Below are 20,004 nucleotides of genomic sequence, written 5' to 3' on the forward strand. Positions count from 1 at the left end.
TATCACATGCTATTGGTTATATGTTAAATGATTCAGATTTTAAACAGGACTGGACAAGCACTTACACAATGAGGTCGCCAGTGAGGCGAACCAGTGAGAGTAAGATGTGTTTGAGAGAAGAGGCAAGAGGCAAGGACTGACAACTCAGTGTGCCCAGGTGTGCTGCTTGGATGGCACTGATGTAGCTCTCTGATGGAATGGTATCATTGGCAAACGCATTTCGCTGAGAAAGAAAAGAAAGCAGATATATTGTATCATTATTGCTGATACAATCATTGAGTAAGGCCGGGTAATATGGGTAAAATTACATATTGATATTATAATGTTTTTTTTTTAATTACACTGAATATCTTTGAATAACCATCTAATTTATTAAATGCTTTAAGGTATTTAATACCTCCATACGATCTAAAATTTAAAAAAGGAACAGCCTATAATAAATTCAATCAGATATGGATAGGAGAATGCACTGTAACTAATTTCTAAAAATGGAAGTTTTAACAAATGTTTTAAAAAACATGAAATAACCTTTACTTGGAAATAAATAAATAAAATAACACATTAAACACACTACAAAATCTTAAGGCTTTGTACAGGCCGCCAAAAGCACAGCCAAAAAACAATGACTTTGCTCTGAACGCAGCTTTGCCAGAGCCAACAGCATAATGCAGGCGTACCATTTTGTGGTCATCTTATCGAGAATTAAAGTAGGAGTGGGTGGTACAAAAAATATTACATTTATACATCATCCTTCAGGACAGACTCAAAGGGTTAGTACCAGCTCAATGTTAAAATAAAGGAAAGAAAAAAAACAAAAAAAAAACTAAATGGTGAATAAATTGCCTATGTTCCTTCATAACATGCTTACAAAGAGGGACAGAGTTAAACTTAGCTATAAGTGATAAATTCACTCACGTACCCATGAGCCAATGTTGGGGAATTCATTGGTGTGGATGCTGTTCCAAGTCTCACATATTGTCTGTACAGCCGATGGTAAGTTCTGCATAATACTATGACCTGTAAAGTTAAAAAAAATTCAAATTAAAACGATGAGTGTACAGAAAAGATGTGAAAGTGAATGTTCTGTTAAACAATTTTGTTCTTGAATAATTCTTCCACATACCCAGCATGTTGGCCTTGCAGCGGGTGGAGCCAATAGACAGAACTGCAGCATAACCTTGGAGCTTGGCATCTGTCAGCTTGTTCTCTCCTTCCTCTGGGATGTTCATTAGAAGGTAAGACCTGGTCATGGCAAGTTAAGTTTAAGAATTTGATTAGGATAAAAGGCTAAAAACACATGGAAACAGATAAGGTTTAATGGTAGACTCTAACAGGTAACTATGAAAAAAAGAAAAAAAGGTTAACACACTCTTGTTCAGTTATTTGATTTAACATTTGAAAAATATGGTTTGGCCTAGTGGTTGTATTAGAAAGTTTTGTTTTTTGCATAATGGAGGTACTAGAGCTCTAAGTGGTAGAAAAAAATGACAGCAAAAAGTAGAAAATAGTCCAGGTTTAAATTAAACATAGGTCCACTGAATCATGTCCTCTGTAGTTCGTTATTAATGTTTTAACTGACCCTTAAATCAGGGATGATTAGAGATGGCCAACTACTAGAGAGACAGGACAACTACTACCACATATTTATCAGTCATATCAGGCTATAGGGTGGTAAACAAATCATGGGAAATCAACTGATTTTAGAGGTGTTAAATGTGAAGTTCCAAGGGGCAGTTTTTTCGGTCCACTTTCCTTTTTATTTTACATTAATGATTTAAAGTCAGCCTGTTCTAGTGAGTTTTCTTTTTTTTTAATATGTATATAAAACAGTGATTGAACAGTGTCTCAGTACAGCTCTTCAGAATGTGAGCATTTGGCTATCTGATAACAGGTTATCCCTCCATCTTGGAAAGACCGTAGCCATTTTGTTTAGATCTGAAAGAACACTCAACCAGACCCAAGAGTTTAAAGTTAAAGTGGGGGAAACCCCGATTACCAGTAAAGATTGTGTTGCGTATTTAGATTGTGAATTAGATCAGTATCTATGAGGTTGATCAGTGGTTTTAAAAGTTCTTTTTAAGGTCAAGCAAAGGATTACATTTTAAACTAAAAAAGCTACACTGTTAAATAAATCAACTCTACATATCCTGGCAGGAGCACTGTTTCACGGTCACTTTGATTATGCTGCAACCTATTGGTTTGATGGACTATCACAACTTTTAAAAATAAACTCAAGAGGGCACAAATCAAACTGGCATATGGATAATTTAAAAATGTCACCCCTTTACACATTGAGTCCGATCACTTTTTTAAAAATTAAAATGGCTAACAGTTGAGAAAAGGGTCAGTTTTGTTAATTTTATAAGTAAAAGACAACACAGTATTTTATAAAAACAAGTTATCTAACAAGAGGTAGTTTAATTTAATTTAATTTAATTTAATTTAATTTTAAGACTTTGATGGGTAAAAATACATTCTTTTACTCTTCTGCTGTATTATGGACCAATCTTCCTTTAAGCCTAAACCCGATCACATCTGAGCACATATTCAAACTGGCTTTGAAAGGAATGTTTCTCAGCAATTTATAACCTAAATGAAGGAATCTCAGACCATGTAGGCCATGCCCATTTGCCACTGTAAATTGTGGTTGTATTTGTTGGTATGTATTTCTTGTCATGCTGTTTGTTAAATGTGGAGGACCACAGTGGGAATAAACCTTTGGGCTTTTGTGCGTTTTAATCCTCGACGCTTTTAACTACTTTTAAAATCGGTATGCTTAAATAATCTAATTAATTAATTAATTCAGTCAGTCAGTCATCCTTGGGCCTGCTAGTTAAGACATGGCCTGAATCAGCTTGTCACATATCAAGAGGTGAGCATAATGCAGTAGTTAAAGTGATCCTTTCTCACCTTGTGAAAGCCGTGTAAACATCAGTGAGCTGTAGTGTGGCTGGCAGCAGGTTCTTTGTGATCTCAGAGGACTTGTGGGTGTCTGCCTCAATGGCAACCTTAGACAAATGCTCATCTAAGGAAACCTGCACTTTAGAGATGACTGCATCCAGTGTATAGATGGCTTGTAGAGAGGGTAACTGATGAAGTGGAAGAATGGCGTTTGGGTCTACACTGGAGAAGGTGGAAATCTGCAAAAGAATCAAGTCGTCAAAGGCAGACAACGAAGTTCAAAACTTTGAACAATAATAGATACACAGGTCATCAGTGACTACATTGTAATCATTACCTGTCTGGCAATGTACTCCTCTGCTAGCTCCACATCATATTTAACGGTACTGCACTTGGCAGATGTCATCTCAACTAGTGAGGCTGCCTGGTCTGCTTTCATTCCCTGCTTCACCAAGTGTTCCTGTCATTGATAGTATAGGCATAGTCATGCATCAACATAAACTACACTGAAGAGGATTAAAGATATTACATTACAGGATTAAGGACAGGGTACAGGATATAGTGTACATTTTAAGTCAGAAAAAAAAAGAGAAGCAATCTGAAACGTCCAGTTTCAGACTAATTTATTTTAAAGAACAAAATAATCATGTGTAGAATAACCAAATTATCATAAAAGTTGCCATTAAACAAAGTCAAGTGTAATATTTTTTTAATTAAAAAAAAAACAAAGAAAGAAAAGTGATTTATTTGCTTTGGCACCCATCATATCAATAAGGCATTAATGTAGTGCTTTCAGTTGTCAACAGACCTTGATCCAATTCACGTAGGTAGATACCCGGAGACGTGAGGACCATCGCAATGTGTGCAGGATGTCGCTCTCACTGGGATCGCTGCAGCCAGTCTTCAGTTGTTCCATGTAGGCTTTTGAGGGAGGTAAAACGCCGAGAATCCTCCACAGTACCAGGAAGTAGTACTGAAGGGAGCAGGCCTCCTGTGCAGGGTAATAAACATACACAGTTTACCCAAAATTAAATGCTTTCCAGTTGTCATCACATTAAGCTTCATTTGAAGCACAAGTAACTAATTGACTAATTCAATAAAAAGTGGATTACATCAAGATAAACATTTTATCCGTGTGTTTGCAGATCAATTTCAAATATTGAGAGTAAATGCTTCATGTGAGCTAGTAACAAAGCACTACAGGCAACAGGTGCTTATTGCGGTTTGGGCAAACCTGTGATGCCTTCTGCATCATGGGCTCATTTACCCTGTTAGTACAGTTCATGGTGCGTTCATGTGATGTGATCTCACCATAGGAGTGATGGGCTTGTTCTCCTGTCTTCTTGTTGTGTCAAACTGAGAACCTGCTGCCACGAGTGAGATGAGCCATGCATACAGTTCATCGTATTTAACTGCTCCATTGAACAGTTTTGGAAAGACCTATCAGAAAAAAGTTATGTTTGAATACAGTGACACAGGGATATGGAGCTGTATACTGTACATATATACATTTGTGTAAAAAAAATAAATAAAAATACAATACTTCAAGAACACACACACAACTGTATGAATGAAAACCGTTTGATAAATAAGCCCTCACCTTGTTGTCTAGTCTGCTGATATCATCTTCAGATGCCTCAGGGGACAGAACACAGTAGAATTTGGGCTGAACATTTGAATCTAAAAGAGGTTGAAATACATGAAAACAGAATGTTATTGTCTCATCTACTACCAATGAAAACAGCAACATCTTCTTCACAGATAAGAAGTAAGAACACAGACAATATGAAATACTGTATGTTAGTGCACGTTCCTGAGGTCGGAAATCACTGCCAGCAATGTGAATGCCATTTCAGGTTTTCTGTTCTACCAGTGACTCTGGTGGTAGGACAACCAGTGTTCAGATAATCTTTATCCAAAAAAAAAAAAAAAATCGGTTTGCAAAAATGGTCCACGCAGCTGGTACGTTTTTGTAGCTACTGCCTTGCTCTGGCCAGTGGCTAAAAAAGGTACATGTCCTTCATTGGTCTTACCTGCTGAACAATGTTTAGCCCAGTTCTCCTCCACCTCTTTGAATCCATAGTAAAGTGGAAGACTGCTGCGTTTGCCTCCTTCCTGAACAGAACTTGGCCCAGTGGATGGTGGGGTGAGGAGGTTGTACTGCACCTATAAATAAAATTCATGGTTGGAGATTAGCTAAAGTTTCTATCAACACAGTTCCCCACAGCAACATTAAATCAAAAGTTCAGCATTAGAAAAATGATAATTTGGAATACAACTTAATTTGGCTGTCATGTGATTCCTAAAGTGTAATCAAATCAAAATAATTCAAAAGATCAACTTACTAAATCTGGAAATCACAGATATATCTGCTTCTGTGTTATTATCATGAGGTGAAACCAGTAGTTGCTCCAAAGAAATTACTGGGAAAGTTACTGTGTGGATATTTCTGAGCCTTATGTTATAAACAAGAGGGGATCTATTAGTTTGATCTGGATTAGTAAATTATTAAATCAAGGTATTTGCTGGATGGTATTTTACTTGACAAGGATAAAATTCAAGTAACAAATATACCTATCAAATATATACAACCAATCTTTATCTGAGGAATTTACCATAAAGGACAAGACAACAACCTTTAGAAAATATGCATTAACCTGTTCGAAAAGGTACAAGGGAGCCTTGGAGTAGTGGCGCAGCAGGTAGTCAAAAACCAGCAACAGACGGGCCAAGTTGAGGGGTACAGCCTTCAGCTGGGAGTCTCTGCTCTGTGCCACTTCAGTGATGGCCTGGGTGACCAGGGTGAGGACTGACCGTCGCCCGCGCTCTGACAGATTGTGGAAAAGGAGTAGCAGGAGCTGGAGGTGCTCCACATTAAGGTCGTCTTCTCCATGAACAGAACCCTGGATAGTGTGTTGCTTCAACGTTCCCAAAAACCTGAGAGCAGGAGAGTAAAAGGTAGCAGTAAGGAGAAATGAGGGGGGATGCAACAATGATGAAATACAATGTGTACAAGTATAAGGAGTCCACTGTATTGGAATACTGATAAGCTTAAAATGGCATTTTACACTCTTGTAACTTAATGCCAAAGTGAAGCAGGACATTGTTCTATGAGCTCCAGTTGTTTTTTGAAATCACTGGTCAAAAGTACAAGAGCCTGAGTAGTTTACAACAATACAAACTGATCTCCAAGGTATTATGGTGACAGCATCAAAAATATGTAAGCGACTCCACTGCACATAGCCTGATGAGAATGCCATGGTTGCCATACCTCTCCCAGACTTTCATACATTCAGGCACATCTGGTTCTCCTTGCACACTGGCTTTGTGCTGCCATATGAGGAGAAGTCTGGAGAGGACTGATAATGACTGTGGATGAATGTACAGAGGCCAGGGACCCTCTGAAAAGGGCGCCACACCCAGCTGCTGAAGAAGGGTGCTCTGTGAATGATAAAGAGGTCAAGAGGACAATAATAAGACAATGAATAACCAATTCTCATTATTACAAATTAATCATAGCAATTTTTGGTCAAAGGTCTCTTTTTTTTCTGTGTGAACAAGTTAATGGTATAACAAACTTATTCTTCTTACCTGCAAGGCTGGGGATGGAAGATCTGATGTCACCAGAGTGTGGTTGAAGTGATACAGAGCTAAAGAAAACACTTCATCTGAGGAGCCTGAACAGAAAAAAAAAAAAAACATTAAACCTAGCAGAGTGCATTTCTGTCTACCAATTATGGGCTACATTAGCTTCTAGGCCAGCGAAAGGAAATCAGGGTATTTATTTGAGATAATTTGCATGTTAAGCAGTTTTTTTCAGCCATACCTTTGACATCTTTGTCCACATCTTTGATGATACTGGCTAGTGTAGCCATGTGCTGCTCTGTAAGAGACACGCTCAGGTAGTTGCGGATGAAGTTGTTCCTGGACTTCAGCATTGAGGTGGTGATGAAGTTCAGAATGCTGGAGGCTAAACTGAGGAACTATGGGAACAAACAAATTTGATTTGTTTGTTTTATCACATTTTAAAACTTAAAAACTTTACTAAGCTGTTACTAGTGACATAATGACAGGTATGCTAGCATTTATAAAACAATACAGGTGTTGTTTACTATAGATTTGCAGCAGCCTTATTCTGTTGGTTGTCAGGTACACATTAATGAGTCCTCACCAGCTCTGGGTCTTTACGGCCAGCTAAAATGTTGCCATTCTCGCTTGGATTCTGCTTGCTGGGGCTTTTCAGTCTGGGAGAAGTCTCCAGGGGTGGGGGTGGAGGAGGTGGTGGGGGAGCTACTTTGTCTTTGGTGGGTGAAATTGTCTCTTCAAACCAAAGCCCCAAGATGGGTTCACTGTCATCATCTATAAAGAGAAAGACAAAATTATTTATATGAATTGAAGTGGAGTTGAGAACTGTTCCAAGACTTAAAAGATGTGTGTGGATTGGCAGTGGTGTCATCAAAAGGGAAAATGTAAAAATAACTTCAAACTAGTTCATGACACCTACAACACTGTGTAGGCGGTGGATAAGAGGCAAACACTGCAGTAAAAGTGAACATATACTGATGCTCTGTTGATGAATATCCACTTAAAGAAGAATACAACAGAATTTATCTTCTGAGAAAATTTCTCAGTAGACACCCACTTTTAATTGCCGTCACTGCGAATGAAATAAAGCACTCTGGGTGTATTTAATTTTCCTCTTTTTTTGCCAATACATTTGCCATCAAAACAGGCGTTGGAATAATAATGACAGAGCTTATGCTGTAGTGTCTCTCAGTCACTGTATTTGCTGGGGGAAAAAAAAGCTGCTTTACAGTGTTTCACATTCTTATAGCCACTATCCTGCCTCGACATTATAAGCCATTATTTTGGGTACTTGATGTTTTCTGATTGTTATAAGAGTAAATTAAAGTTGGGTCCTTTTTAAAAAACTCCATTAAACATTCTGAGACTTTAAATAACATGCAATGTTGAGCTCATACATGGATTTTACTGTGTGTCTGTGTGTTGACATACGTGCTATTGTGATACTGGCAACAATGAGACACACAACACTTGGAAGACATCACCGCTGCATTATTCCGTAACAGAGAGCATTGTGTTACAATCAACATGTCACAGCCACTGGATTTTACTATGCACTACCATCATGCATCAGCTAGAACAAATAGCCATTTTAAATTAGGTTAAAATATAGTAGATAGTTTCAGTTTTGTGAGCTCTCAACATTTTAAGAACCAGATTAAATAACATCTTGGCGTAATAATATAAGATCCATTCTGTCACATGGCCAACCAACTATTCTTGAACATTAATCACTTCGTTTGCTCAGAACTGATGCACATAAAACCTTGTCTGCCAAATTAATAATCACTCTGTTACATTCACTACTAAAGACTTAATGAAGTCAGAAGTTAGAAAAACAGCAGCTATGTAATGAAAACTGGAATTCAAATATCATTTTCTCATCTAACAATATGCGGAAAGAAAGCATCTAAATCTTGGAGACCAAAAAGGTCTCCTCCTTCAGCTTTACTGCTTTCCTCTCCTGGTGTCCAAAAACAGGTTTCTTTGGTTTGCCAAAAGAACAGGTTTCAACTACCTTTTGACCAAAACTTGGAGCTGCCCCTCAGCTGTGGAATATTTCTATCAAGGCGCCCCATTGATTCTATGTCCCCAGCCACCCATGGGACGCAGGAAAAATTCCTTTGGAGGTGGGATTTAAGAACTTGGCAGACAGGGGGCTCTGCCAAAACTTCTCAGTTCACCCTCACATACATTTGGGTTTACAGAGTTTGTCTGACATCCTCCACCACCTGATCCAACTCAGATGACAGCTCTGCTACTGTCTTCACCTGAATGTAAGACATGTGTCATCAGATCTGATTATATGAATATAGTCAATCATCAATTCTGGCCTTACGTGTTCTGCTACCAAGTACACTACACCTACGCTATGCACAAACAATGTTTGTCATGAACAGTCCATGACAACCAGAGATGTCACGAGGCACAACTTGGGTTCATATAAGGCAGGCCATTCCTTCCAATCAACCCCCTCTAGGTCTTCCATTATTTTGCAAATACACATTGAAGTGCCCCAAAAGAACTATAGTATCATTAGACGGTGTTCTCTCTAGGACCCAACCCAGCAAATCCAGGATTGCCAGATGAGATGCTGTAAGATGCTGTATGTCAAACAGGCACAGAAATCAGTGAGAGCCTTCCTCCCCGTGACAGGCAGCTGCATAGAGTTGACCCTCTTGTTCTCAAAGAACAACTCCAACACAGCAGCACGCAGCTGCTTGCTTGTGAGTTTTCCAACACCTACTCAACGTCTCTCATTTTGAACAATTCCAGAAAAGGAATGAGTACTGCTCCTATCCAGAGTTTTGGTTTCAGAACAGGTCCTGTGTACAGGTTGAGTCCAACTACATCTAGTTTATCACTTGACCTGCTCACTAGCCCTGGCTCCTTCCCCATCAGAGAGGTTGCATTTTAAAACTAGTAGTTATAACCAGGGGTTTGTCCACCAAGGCCCCTGCCTTCACTCACCAACCAACTGGCAGTACACTGGACCCTCACATCGATCCTTGTGGCCACACAGGCTACCCAATTCAGTTGATATGTAGCAATGAAATATATTTTCAGAAACATTATGATTACACTTGAAAATCATCTGACCGCAGGTGTAGCCAGTTGAAGTATGTACAGATTAACTCCAATACAAGAACAAGAAACAACTTTTAATTTTTAAAAGAATATCACTTTAAGTTGATATTCAGATTTGCATGCAACATACAAAAATCATATTTTTTCAGGTGACAGCAAGACGTAGCATAGTGTGATTAAGCCCATAATTTACAAGCACAAATTGAATTTGTCGTCAATCAAGAATAATACCACTTTCATTGTTGATGTGGGTGCTACAGTATTTTTGTATTTAGGACATTTTCAGACATGTCTGATGAGTACTACAATGACACGTAAATATAATATAATGACTGAAGAAAAAACGAGTATGATCTGAGGTAGGGCTAAGTAATATAACCACAAAATCAATATCAATATAAATCATTTTAAATATATCCTTAGTATTGACAGATAAATAAATGTTAAAAAAAGGTTTGAGTTTAAATTTAACTACAATCTAGGTCTGCATTAAAATATCTGCAGAGAGATGATGTTGACCTATTAAAGCATTACCATTAGTGGTCCTCATGTCAAAAGCAGCTTTATTCGCAATGACTGTACAGAACAACTATGAGACAAGGAAGAGGCAAAGACTGGATGACAATATGGTGACATAGTGCTTTTAGGAGACAGCTCTAGAAATCCCCTGGGAAAATCTTTTACTCAACATACCAAGCGGAGGAAATTTAGTTGGTCGGTTACTGCAAATGTTGGTATCAGTGACATTTCTATTCTTCACCCAGCTCTCTTGTGAGGTTTTAATGCCTTTAAAGGCGATAATGAGCACCCACATGACAACACCACTGGTACTATCCTTTGAATCACACTGAGCCACAGATGAACCTCTTTGACAAAAAATCTAAATTTATTTCATGTCAATTACAACACAAAGCACCTTTGAGAATAGGGGCAATTTTGCCAATGCCTCTTCATCTGTGGCTCTGTCATTTTCTAAGCTATTGGGGCCACAGCTCAGAGCCTAAATTGTGAGACATACAATAACAAAATGAATCTAGGACAGTGAAGTGGACACCAAGTCTTTGACCTGAGGACAGAAAACTGCTGACCTGAAACACAAGCTGCACTTGTCTTCTCCTGTCTTCTCTCTGCTGAAATAGTAGACACTGTCAACTAAACTGTCATTGTGTGATGAAGGGACAAAAAAATAAATAAATAAATTACTTACTTGTGTGTGTATATTTTTACCCTTTTCACTGTTGTCATAACCTGTCTCACTGATCCACTGACAGCACACCTGTTTCAACGCTTCCCTGATACAGCTCAGCATTGACACTAACTCAGAGATCAAAGACAAACATGACTCTGCTTTCAGCACCTGCATTCACACTGTGATAGAGAGAAATCTGGGGCATTCCTTGACGGCATTACACAAAGCTTTTGGGATGCTGGATCGTTGGTCAATTTACTCATTAAGTGATGAGAACACAGGTGGGTCTCCATCACATCTTTTATGGGCCATACTATACGTTTTCTAGATGTAATATATAATATTGTTATAACGGATCATTTGTGATCATGTTGGGTCTCTGTAAATATAACTATACAGAATACATTCTAGACCTGCTACATATGAAAAGTGCCCGGAGACAACCTCTGTTATGATTTGGCGCTATATAAATAAATTGGAATTGAATCGAATCATGAGACATCTTTGTATGAAGATAATGTATAAAGTCCTTGCACTATCAAATGCTACCTAAAATGTACCACTTTTTGCTAAGTCATTATTTTATTATTAGCAGTGAAGTTTGCATTTCACTCGACACATCAATTGCCAACTGTCTTCTCTCTTTTGTAAACCCATTTTGCTACATTGCATTTTTATAATATGCAAATACAAATTCATATTATTTAGTAAGAATTGTGTAGTTAATAGACCAGCTACTTGTCCCCCCCTACTGTGTCAATCCAAGTCCTGTACTCCTTTCAAGCTGATTAAAATGTCTAATTCTCTAGGCCTTTTGATTTATTGTTCCTATGCTATGAATGCTGTACAGAAAGATATATGCATTGTTTCTTGTATCATCTGTGCTCCTCCAGCCAGGATTTAAGTTAAAATGATGTCCAAAAAATGGCCAGGGGTATGATTTTTCTTTTTGTTTTGCAAACCTAAAACTGGTATACGGGTGCATATGCTAGCTTGAACGTTCAATTTTAAGGAAGCTTTCTGAAGTCCTGATGTAATTGTTTAAATCCAGAAAGATAAAGTACCTTGACTGCTGTCCTCCTCTGTACTGCTGAAATCATCCTCATAGTAGGTGTTTGAATCTGTAGAAGCACTGGCATCACTGCTGACTGAGCCCTTCCTCTGCCGTTGGAGAACACAAGCCTGATAGCAGCAAAAACAACAGCAGTCTTCAGAGATTATCACACTTCTCACACTTATTTCAATCAGCAATGTAATAACAATTATGCAAATTAAAGATATTTGAATATAAATGATTGCACCTTTTTGTAGGAAGTGGAGAGAAGGGTGAAGAGTAGATTGGTCAGGGGCACAGAGTCGATGAGCCTTTGGACCCTCTGGATGGAAGTGCTCTGTGCCATGATGTTGAGCTCGGCTGGTGGCCCATCACTCGCCCAACCCTGTGGGTAGAGGGATTGAAAGAAGGGAAGATGGGTTTCAAGGGATAAAAGATTTGTTTTGTTTGACACTTTTTTTTTTTTTTTTTAAACATGATTTAAGAGCATTTCTAGACTTTAAGAATTAACGAACTAGAATTGCTTTGTATATAGCTACACCATTTGAGTAAGTATGTTTGCAAACCTGTGTATCTGCTATTTGTTATCAAAGAAAAATTAGACATGATTTGGACAAAACAACAAAGAAGTCATACAGAAAGAGACGTCATGTTGGCAGCCTAACTGAAGAACAGTTGTTTTTTTTTTGGTTCTTCAAACAACAGGATGACAGCTCACATTTCATTAGCCACACTGGCACAACAAAATGTATTGTTTCAAGCAGAGGGTTTATGTCCACAATCTCTACAATGATGGTGACAATTCAAGTCTTGTGCTTATAGTGATACTGGCCACAAGTACAACATTAAGACAAATGTTGTAAACTAATGGAATTTTTCTAAAAATACAACAGAAAGTAAGTTGATCAAGTAAGAAAGTGCTTCACTTACCCTGTGGAGAGCCTCAACTTGGAGATCCTGGAAAAGTGAAGTCAAAAGTTTGATGGCGTGATTGGCCAGGATGACGGACAAAACTCCAAACCCTTGGTGTCTTAAGAAAAACAATGAGAAGAAATGACAAAAATAATTAATGCACACAAATCAATTTTCAGGTGTGACTTAAAAAAAAAAAAAAAAAACAGTAAATAAGCATTACATATCAGAAATATGCAGATAGTGCTTTTATAAGTGAGCCAATAAGCTCACTTTATACCCAGAAAAGTTTCATTTCAAAGATAAGATTTCATTGCAGTAACGACTGCCAACACATTCATTTATACAAATAAAAAAAACAAAATACCTGATGAGGATCCAAAGAAAAGACAGAGCCAGAATGACACTAGAAAGAATATATTAATTTATTTCATATTCATTGGAAATTACCCTTTGCCAGGACCAAGTTTAGGCGATCCTGCGCCATCCTTGGTGCGAGCAGCAATATCCCGGACACGCAGGGCAGCCAGGGGATCCTTCTCTTTCCCTTTATCCGCCAGGGCAGTCGGGCTCAGGTTAAGAATCAGGTACAGGCTGTTTAGAAGGCACCAGGCTCCCAGCAGCTGGAAGTTCTGATAATGCTGTATACACAAATAAGTGTGTTTAAAAAAAATCAATTTCCAAGATTTTATTTCATAGACACCGCTTACACAATTCTTAACTTAGTTTAGCTTCACAAACGATAAACTACTTACGTGGCACAGGAAATCAAAAGGTACTGAAGTAGTGTTATTCTTTGAATATTCTAGTTAGTACTCAAAACCAGGTACTCACTTCTCCTCCAGCTCTGCGGGAGTTGCTGATGGCTTGTCCAATCATTTCATAGATCTCCAGCTGTTGCCAACACAAATTTTGTACTTGTTACCATTTTAAATTTGCTGTATCTGATTATGGACACATGCTAGCAAGGCAGTCATTGGCGATTATAAAAGACCATAGGGAGAGATGTGATGCAATGTCAAAATATGATAATATCACCACTATTTAAACAGTCATAGACAAATATATTTGCCCACAATTCTTTCATTATTTGAAGTCAGTGAATAAGGCCTATGTAAAAACTTTAGCAAAAGGCAAGTAACATATGACCATACATTGACAAAGTATGTTGTACTCATAATACTCACACATTTCTGGACAATTGTTGCTGCATCATTTTCATAGTCCTCCTCTTTAGTCCCAGTGGAGGCAGATCGAAGCTGCAAGCCGCTTCCTACCTGCAGAATGGCCATGCAAGTGGCCACACTCACACCTAAATATGTAAAAATAGTTTTTACATTCAGTTGTTGATTAAATAGGGGAGAGAGTAATAGTCAGTTATTCCAGCTGGTGGTTTAACATTCAAACGCGTCATATTGCTGCACTGCTTTATGGTCTCTTGCTGTTTGTAGAGGAAAGCTGGTATTGCTGTCCTGTCTAAAATTCCTCCTCGTTTGTTGAATAGTGGACAGTAGAATTTTATTTTACCCATAGAGAGTTGCCACCTACCAGCATAGAGACAGCTCAAAGCCAGCACAGTCATATCAAGTAATCTCCCTGGTGTCAAGGGCTCCAGTACAGGCAGGGAAAGTGTGTCCAGAGCCATGGTCACGTCTATCACCAGTGAATGGAATCTGTGTATGGGTTTAAGTGTAGAAAGTTAATTAAATAATTGGGAGGAAATAAAAAAATAAAATAAAAAACTTTCACAAACACTACTCATCCAATATACATGTAGAAACGCAAACAGATTATATTGTATATTCAAAATAAATCAAAATATATTAATATACATATATACAGTATATTACTTTACTTTAGAACATTTTATCCTTATAAATAAATAAATAAATAAAAAATACCCATTGCGGACAGCAGTGGCATCAGCCACTGTCGCGGGCATGATAAAGAAAGAGTTGGCTGATACAGCATCTTGAAAACGGTTGATGTAGCGTAGAAAGTAGGGCAGGTTGAGGCACACTCGTAGCAATTTCTCAGACCCACCTGGAAATACAAGTTATGGAAAAAAAACTATTAGCCCTAATGAGAAAAGAAAGAAAGAAACAATTTTGCTATGTTACATTAAAATATAGAGAGCAAACAGTACTTTGGTTGGTTGCAGGGTCTTAAAAGATTTAGAGCTCCATAGTACAATTTTCCCACTTACGACAGTAAAAAAAATGAACACGTGACTTTCATACGGCCTGAAAAGTTCAAAGTAAAATTCACTGAACCAGGATTCTGGTAAATTACCAGCAGGATACTGTTGTAAGGTGATGGTTTCTTCACACTTAAAATGCTGTGTCTGTGTTTTATATCATTAGTGGCGTCGGAACATGGATTACACCGAGAGGGCCTAAAAATTCTAAAATATCATATCATGGAGGTGAACACTTCAAGTGGTTATATAACCAAAAAAAGAAAAAAATGAAAAAGAAAATTACCTAATGAAATGTATTCAGCAATCATTCGCATATATATATTAATGGTCGCTTTCTAAAATGTGTGTTTACGGTATAACTCTAAACTTGGTTTTAATAAACCAACACTGTCCGGCAATAAATCAACAAGTTACTACTCACCAAGTTCCTGTAAGCTTGACACATTCTGAGAGACAAAGGCATTTTTCATTTTGGCCTGAACAGCTTGATCTGTGGTTTGGTCATCGCAATCACTCTCAGCCTATAATTGGAGTTGAAAAACATAACAATGATGATAATTTACTATAACCATCATTGCAGTCAAAGAGCAGCTGTTTTGTATGTGGCAAATTAAATTACAGGTTAAGATTGAGTTTATTTTCAGTAAAAATACTCATGAGAAGAAACCTGACGAGCTGTTCAGCTGTTTGGTTAACAGCTGTGAAGCTTAAGCTCTGAACTTCTGTAAGTTCTGTAACACTTGCCTGCATTTGTGTTGCTGATGGGGAGGCCAAGATGGTGGTAAGGTCAGGGTTAAAAACTGAAGTCAGTTGATTAAAGAAGTTCATTTGTACTTCTTTTTGTCGAAGCTCTGGGTTCACAGCACTGGGCACCTCCTTCTGATCTTCCACTATTAAATGGACACAATTTTCTCAGTTACATTCTAAACCTTTGAATATTTGTTGTTCTGCACAAAGGCCTATGAGTATATCATATCTGTCCATTTTTCAGCCAAGCCCAACAATATCACTGAACAATCACTACACCAGTCAATATATGAAACTATTGAACAGTTTTTTAACAACTTGTTCTTTTTTATAATGAATGAATCATTTTACAATTAGCAATGCTGTGTCGTAATCAATTAAGTATCTTTAACTTTGGTTCATCTCTGAAGGGACACTTACCGTCTGAAAGAGTCTTGATGGTTTGAGGCAACTTGGCAGACTTCATCATAGCAGTGAAAGTAATGATTTCTGTGCGATCTAGTCTGCTGCAGCCAGTGCAAAGTCCTTTTATTAGAAGAATCAGGTGTTTCTGAGGAAAAAATGAACAGTGTTATTTGATTGAACTATTATTTAACTAATAATATTCTTTTCATACAGAAAATGGACACACATGAGCAGGAAAAGCAAGTTAATGCAAATGTAAAGTACAAAAACATGCAAAATTCAAAATACCTGAATCGAGCTAAATTGGCTAACAGAGACAATTTTAGCAGCATTTTGTCTTTGACTGGTGTCAATTTTCTAACTCCTTAAAAAACTGACCAAAAATTGTCCATTGAATACAGTCCCACAACATTACACTGTGCCCTGCAGTTTGTTTCTCTTACCTGTGATACTGCACATGCCTCATCTGGATTTTCCAAGCGCAACAATGAGAATTCAATCAATACTTTGCACGCAGCAGCAACCGACAACAACTGATTTCTTGGTACTAGGGAGACAGAGCAAAAATTATTTACTGGCTGGAGGAAACACTACTTCAAATATTCTAGCTGAATGGCAGTAGTAATTTCTTATCTTAAACCAAAGAAAAATGAAAAAATACATACTTTGTCCACATACTGTGGTGATGTAATGTGCAGAGAGTGCCACGAATGATGAATAGAAAGGCTCATACTGTTTATCATGGTGAAGAATGTCTGATTCACTGCAAATGACAAGTGAAATATCTCATAAAATACTGTCAAATAGGAATTTTGATAAAACATTTTCATAGCATTTTTCTGTCTGGAGATGAGAGCTGGGAGAGACAAAACAGACAGACAATGTCATGGTGTTTATAAGAGAAACTCTTAAGTCCAGTGACCCTAATAAAACCTATGGCTTCCTGTTCGTTGCAGATTTGACTTTAAGGTTTTCCTCCTGGTCTAAAAAGCACTGAGTGGTCTGGTTCAATGATAGTGTTTAGTAACAGCCCTTATTTTATTTTATTTTTTAAAATTACACAATTGTTTGCAGTCTCCTGTTTCTGCTGTTTTAAAATTAAAAAATATGGCTCTGGTAGGTAGTGGAAAGACCTTAATTTTTACTTGTGTGCTATATGTGATTGGTGTTCATTAATGATGTGTTTTTATGTAACTATAGGATACCTATCTTACATTGCCATTTTGGCCAGTTCTCTCGTGTAAAAGAGATAATGTTTCACAAAAGACATCCTGATTAAATAAAGGTTGAATAAAACATAAAATAAAATATTTTTCGCAATGCACAGTACACAATTCCCACCCAATCATACATCACTGAAATGTACTGCTTAAGACAAACTAGTCTTACAGCTGACAGTCAGCTTAATCCAACTGGAAGCCCTTGAACGATCAATAAAATATTGCTGAAAAAAGCTTTAAATTTGATTGTGTAGCTAATGAGTGGACATCAGAAAATTCATTGCCATATCAAACATGTATATATGTATAACCATGCCTTCCCCATCAGAAGCTTAGAGAATAAATTAGTATTTCTGTTATCTCTGAAAATTATTTTTTCTTCCTTTCAAAAAATAAAAAAATTGAAATTCACTAAGAACTCATTTTTAATGCAAGAAGCAAAAAGCCTTTGTGATGTCAGATTGGACTTTATTCCTTCAAAGTATCTGACGGAAAACATTTAAATTTTCTTTGTCAAAATAACAGACAAGTGCAATCTATAAATGGAACACATACCCTATATTATCAACAGTGACTTTATAAATAACGATTAATGAACAGGGTATGTAAAATAAAATCAATGCAGCTACTAACAACAAAGTTGCAGTAACATGGACATTCTGTTATGTGAAATCTCTGGGCGTAGGCAGGCTTTTGGCAGCACGGCATGGTAACGAGAGTCTACCAAAATGTGTGTGGCTAAACCATGTCCACTAAATCTATAATATGTACAATATACAACAAGTGCATGTGTGCTCTTCAAGAACTCAACTTTACTACACTCAGTGTTTTCAAACTTTGATGTTTGTCATTTAAAGCTTTAGCAATATAAGTCTTCTTCTTTAATGTCCAGAAAAGCCTACTGTGCTGAGGAAATATTTAATTAAAGATAAAACTTGACAAATTCAGGCTGATATTAGCAGAACTTGCCTTTTGGCATTTTCTTTTGGTGTGATTTGAATTTTTCATGTATGCTCCATAAACACCTGGGGCCTAGTAATACCCAGGCTTGTTAAGGGCACTCAAGTAAAAAGGAAGGCACCTACATTTGCAACATTACTACTACAAATGGACTGTTTGGATAGTAGAAAAGGTCTCACGGGACCGAACGACCGTTTTACTTCTGATGATCGCTAGTAGTTTGTTATATCTGAAATCGAAACTTAACAGGCCTGGTAGCAGTAGTTCTCATATTTGCAGGTTGGTTGTTGCTTCGAGAAATGAAACCAATAAACACAGTAGGTCACCATTGACCAGGAGTGTTAAGTGACGACTTGACTAACGGGCAGTACAGTTACTACTGACCTAAAAACGTTTCCTGGTGATGTATGCCTGGGAGAAATGTGCACTAACTACCTAGTTTAACGAAAACATTTTAAGAAACTTTGAAAGGTCCCCGACAATAATTATTCCTGGCTGTGACACTCATCTACAAAGACAAGCTTCTCCTGCGTGACAGGTAATGCATCAGCTTTTTTTCCAAATGATTTAGCACAATGTTGGATTTCCCACGGCACGTTTGGTCTTACATTTAATTACGCAGCAACTTTGCTAGGTTATCACTCGATTGACAATACATTAACGGCGAACCATCACCACCTAGCCAAAACTGAGTGGACAGTCGAGGATCTCCGCCTACTTTGAACCCAACCACAGACAGACAGCAGATAACGATTAACTGACGGGCTGTTAACCAGACAATACATAAACAGTCCGTGGGCATACCCTAGGTAGACGGGATATAGCAAGCTCAGCACACAAGCTGAATCACATTTAGATAAGTTGAGTTAGCTGACGTAGTCAACTATTACTGTGGCCATTTCAACGCTACGTTATCCACTCCGTTTGGAAGGCCTATTAGTTCTCTTGCTGGCTAATGTTTGTGTTAGCTAGCTAATGATGAAGCAAATTTCCTTCAAGTTCCACTGAGACATCGATTAACGTTTGTACAGCGCTAGTGTTACATTAAAGATCAACGTGCATCAGTAATTCGTCGTGCATTGTTTGAAATCGTTTGAGTTACCAGCCTGGGCAAGCTGCACATAATTTTGACTAAGTTAGCTGACGTTAGCATATTAGCTAACGTCAGCAACTGACTCGGTGCCAGTGCAAGTTAAGCTCAGGTAGCTTGCTAGCCGCTAACGTTAGCTAAGTGGGTAACGTTTCCCATCGAACTTAACTTACTGAGCTAACTTAGCAAGTTAGCCAGCCAGCTAACTCCTGGGTGGACACGGCCAGTATCTGAGCAAACAAAGACCCGCAATACATTGACATGTAACCGGTTACCTGTTGATTATAGACCCAATAAGCTGAGGTAGCTCTTTCGTTTCAAAAGCGGTGTACGAAGCCGATAAAAGCGGCCGCACTGCCGCTGTCCATTCGTGTTCCCCATCTCCTCCGCTCGACGCCATCTTGAAATCCCTTAGAAAAAACTAGGTACTGGAAGACGAAACTGTGAAGGTAAATCATAGGGGGCGCTCACTATCTGACAAATCGGGCGAATCTGATTGCCTCTAAGGAACAGTATTTCAATCTAATTGCAAGTTTGCACATAAGAATGAGACAGTGCCCCTTTTCCACATACAAATAACACAAACACTTCACACAGGTTACTTATTTATCTTTATTCCTTGCCATTGTTCCCATTGTACTACACAGTTGGGCA

General features: G+C 38.0%; 1 protein-coding gene across 6 annotated transcripts in view; it reads right to left on the reverse strand.

Moving 5' to 3' along the window:
* The window catches only part of ubr4 (ubiquitin protein ligase E3 component n-recognin 4), a 54,264-nt gene extending 34,470 nt beyond the window's left edge, over window positions 1–19,794 (reverse strand). For 3 of the 6 annotated variants that reach the window (XM_040153445.1, XM_040153443.1, XM_040153442.1), the window contains exons 1-29: window positions 19,626–19,794; window positions 16,746–16,843; window positions 16,524–16,627; window positions 16,096–16,225; window positions 15,673–15,818; window positions 15,350–15,449; window positions 14,630–14,771; window positions 14,277–14,401; window positions 13,916–14,040; window positions 13,563–13,622; window positions 13,179–13,369; window positions 12,747–12,846; window positions 12,064–12,201; window positions 11,827–11,944; window positions 10,662–10,703; window positions 7,073–7,260; window positions 6,728–6,884; window positions 6,493–6,578; window positions 6,173–6,342; window positions 5,559–5,838; window positions 4,935–5,067; window positions 4,502–4,581; window positions 4,213–4,341; window positions 3,710–3,892; window positions 3,239–3,361; window positions 2,911–3,140; window positions 1,124–1,242; window positions 920–1,017; window positions 66–223 (exon numbers count right to left, since the gene is read on the reverse strand). In XM_040153445.1, the coding sequence (XP_040009379.1) occupies window positions 66–223; window positions 920–1,017; window positions 1,124–1,242; window positions 2,911–3,140; window positions 3,239–3,361; window positions 3,710–3,892; window positions 4,213–4,341; window positions 4,502–4,581; window positions 4,935–5,067; window positions 5,559–5,838; window positions 6,173–6,342; window positions 6,493–6,578; window positions 6,728–6,884; window positions 7,073–7,260; window positions 10,662–10,703; window positions 11,827–11,944; window positions 12,064–12,201; window positions 12,747–12,846; window positions 13,179–13,369; window positions 13,563–13,622; window positions 13,916–14,040; window positions 14,277–14,401; window positions 14,630–14,771; window positions 15,350–15,449; window positions 15,673–15,818; window positions 16,096–16,225; window positions 16,524–16,627; window positions 16,746–16,843; window positions 19,626–19,750 (3,878 nt within the window). In that variant the 5' untranslated portion in view covers window positions 19,751–19,794. The remainder of the gene's footprint in view (window positions 1–65; window positions 224–919; window positions 1,018–1,123; window positions 1,243–2,910; window positions 3,141–3,238; window positions 3,362–3,709; window positions 3,893–4,212; window positions 4,342–4,501; window positions 4,582–4,934; window positions 5,068–5,558; window positions 5,839–6,172; window positions 6,343–6,492; window positions 6,579–6,727; window positions 6,885–7,072; window positions 7,261–10,661; window positions 10,704–11,826; window positions 11,945–12,063; window positions 12,202–12,746; window positions 12,847–13,178; window positions 13,370–13,562; window positions 13,623–13,915; window positions 14,041–14,276; window positions 14,402–14,629; window positions 14,772–15,349; window positions 15,450–15,672; window positions 15,819–16,095; window positions 16,226–16,523; window positions 16,628–16,745; window positions 16,844–19,625) is intronic. The other 3 variants (XM_040153447.1, XM_040153446.1, XM_040153444.1) reach the window with 1 other exon arrangement.
* Window positions 19,795–20,004: the final 210 nt, after the last annotated feature.

Source organism: Xiphias gladius, chromosome 18 (genome assembly GCF_016859285.1).
Source record: "Xiphias gladius isolate SHS-SW01 ecotype Sanya breed wild chromosome 18, ASM1685928v1, whole genome shotgun sequence".
In the NCBI taxonomy this organism is placed as follows: domain Eukaryota; kingdom Metazoa; phylum Chordata; class Actinopteri; order Istiophoriformes; family Xiphiidae; genus Xiphias; species Xiphias gladius.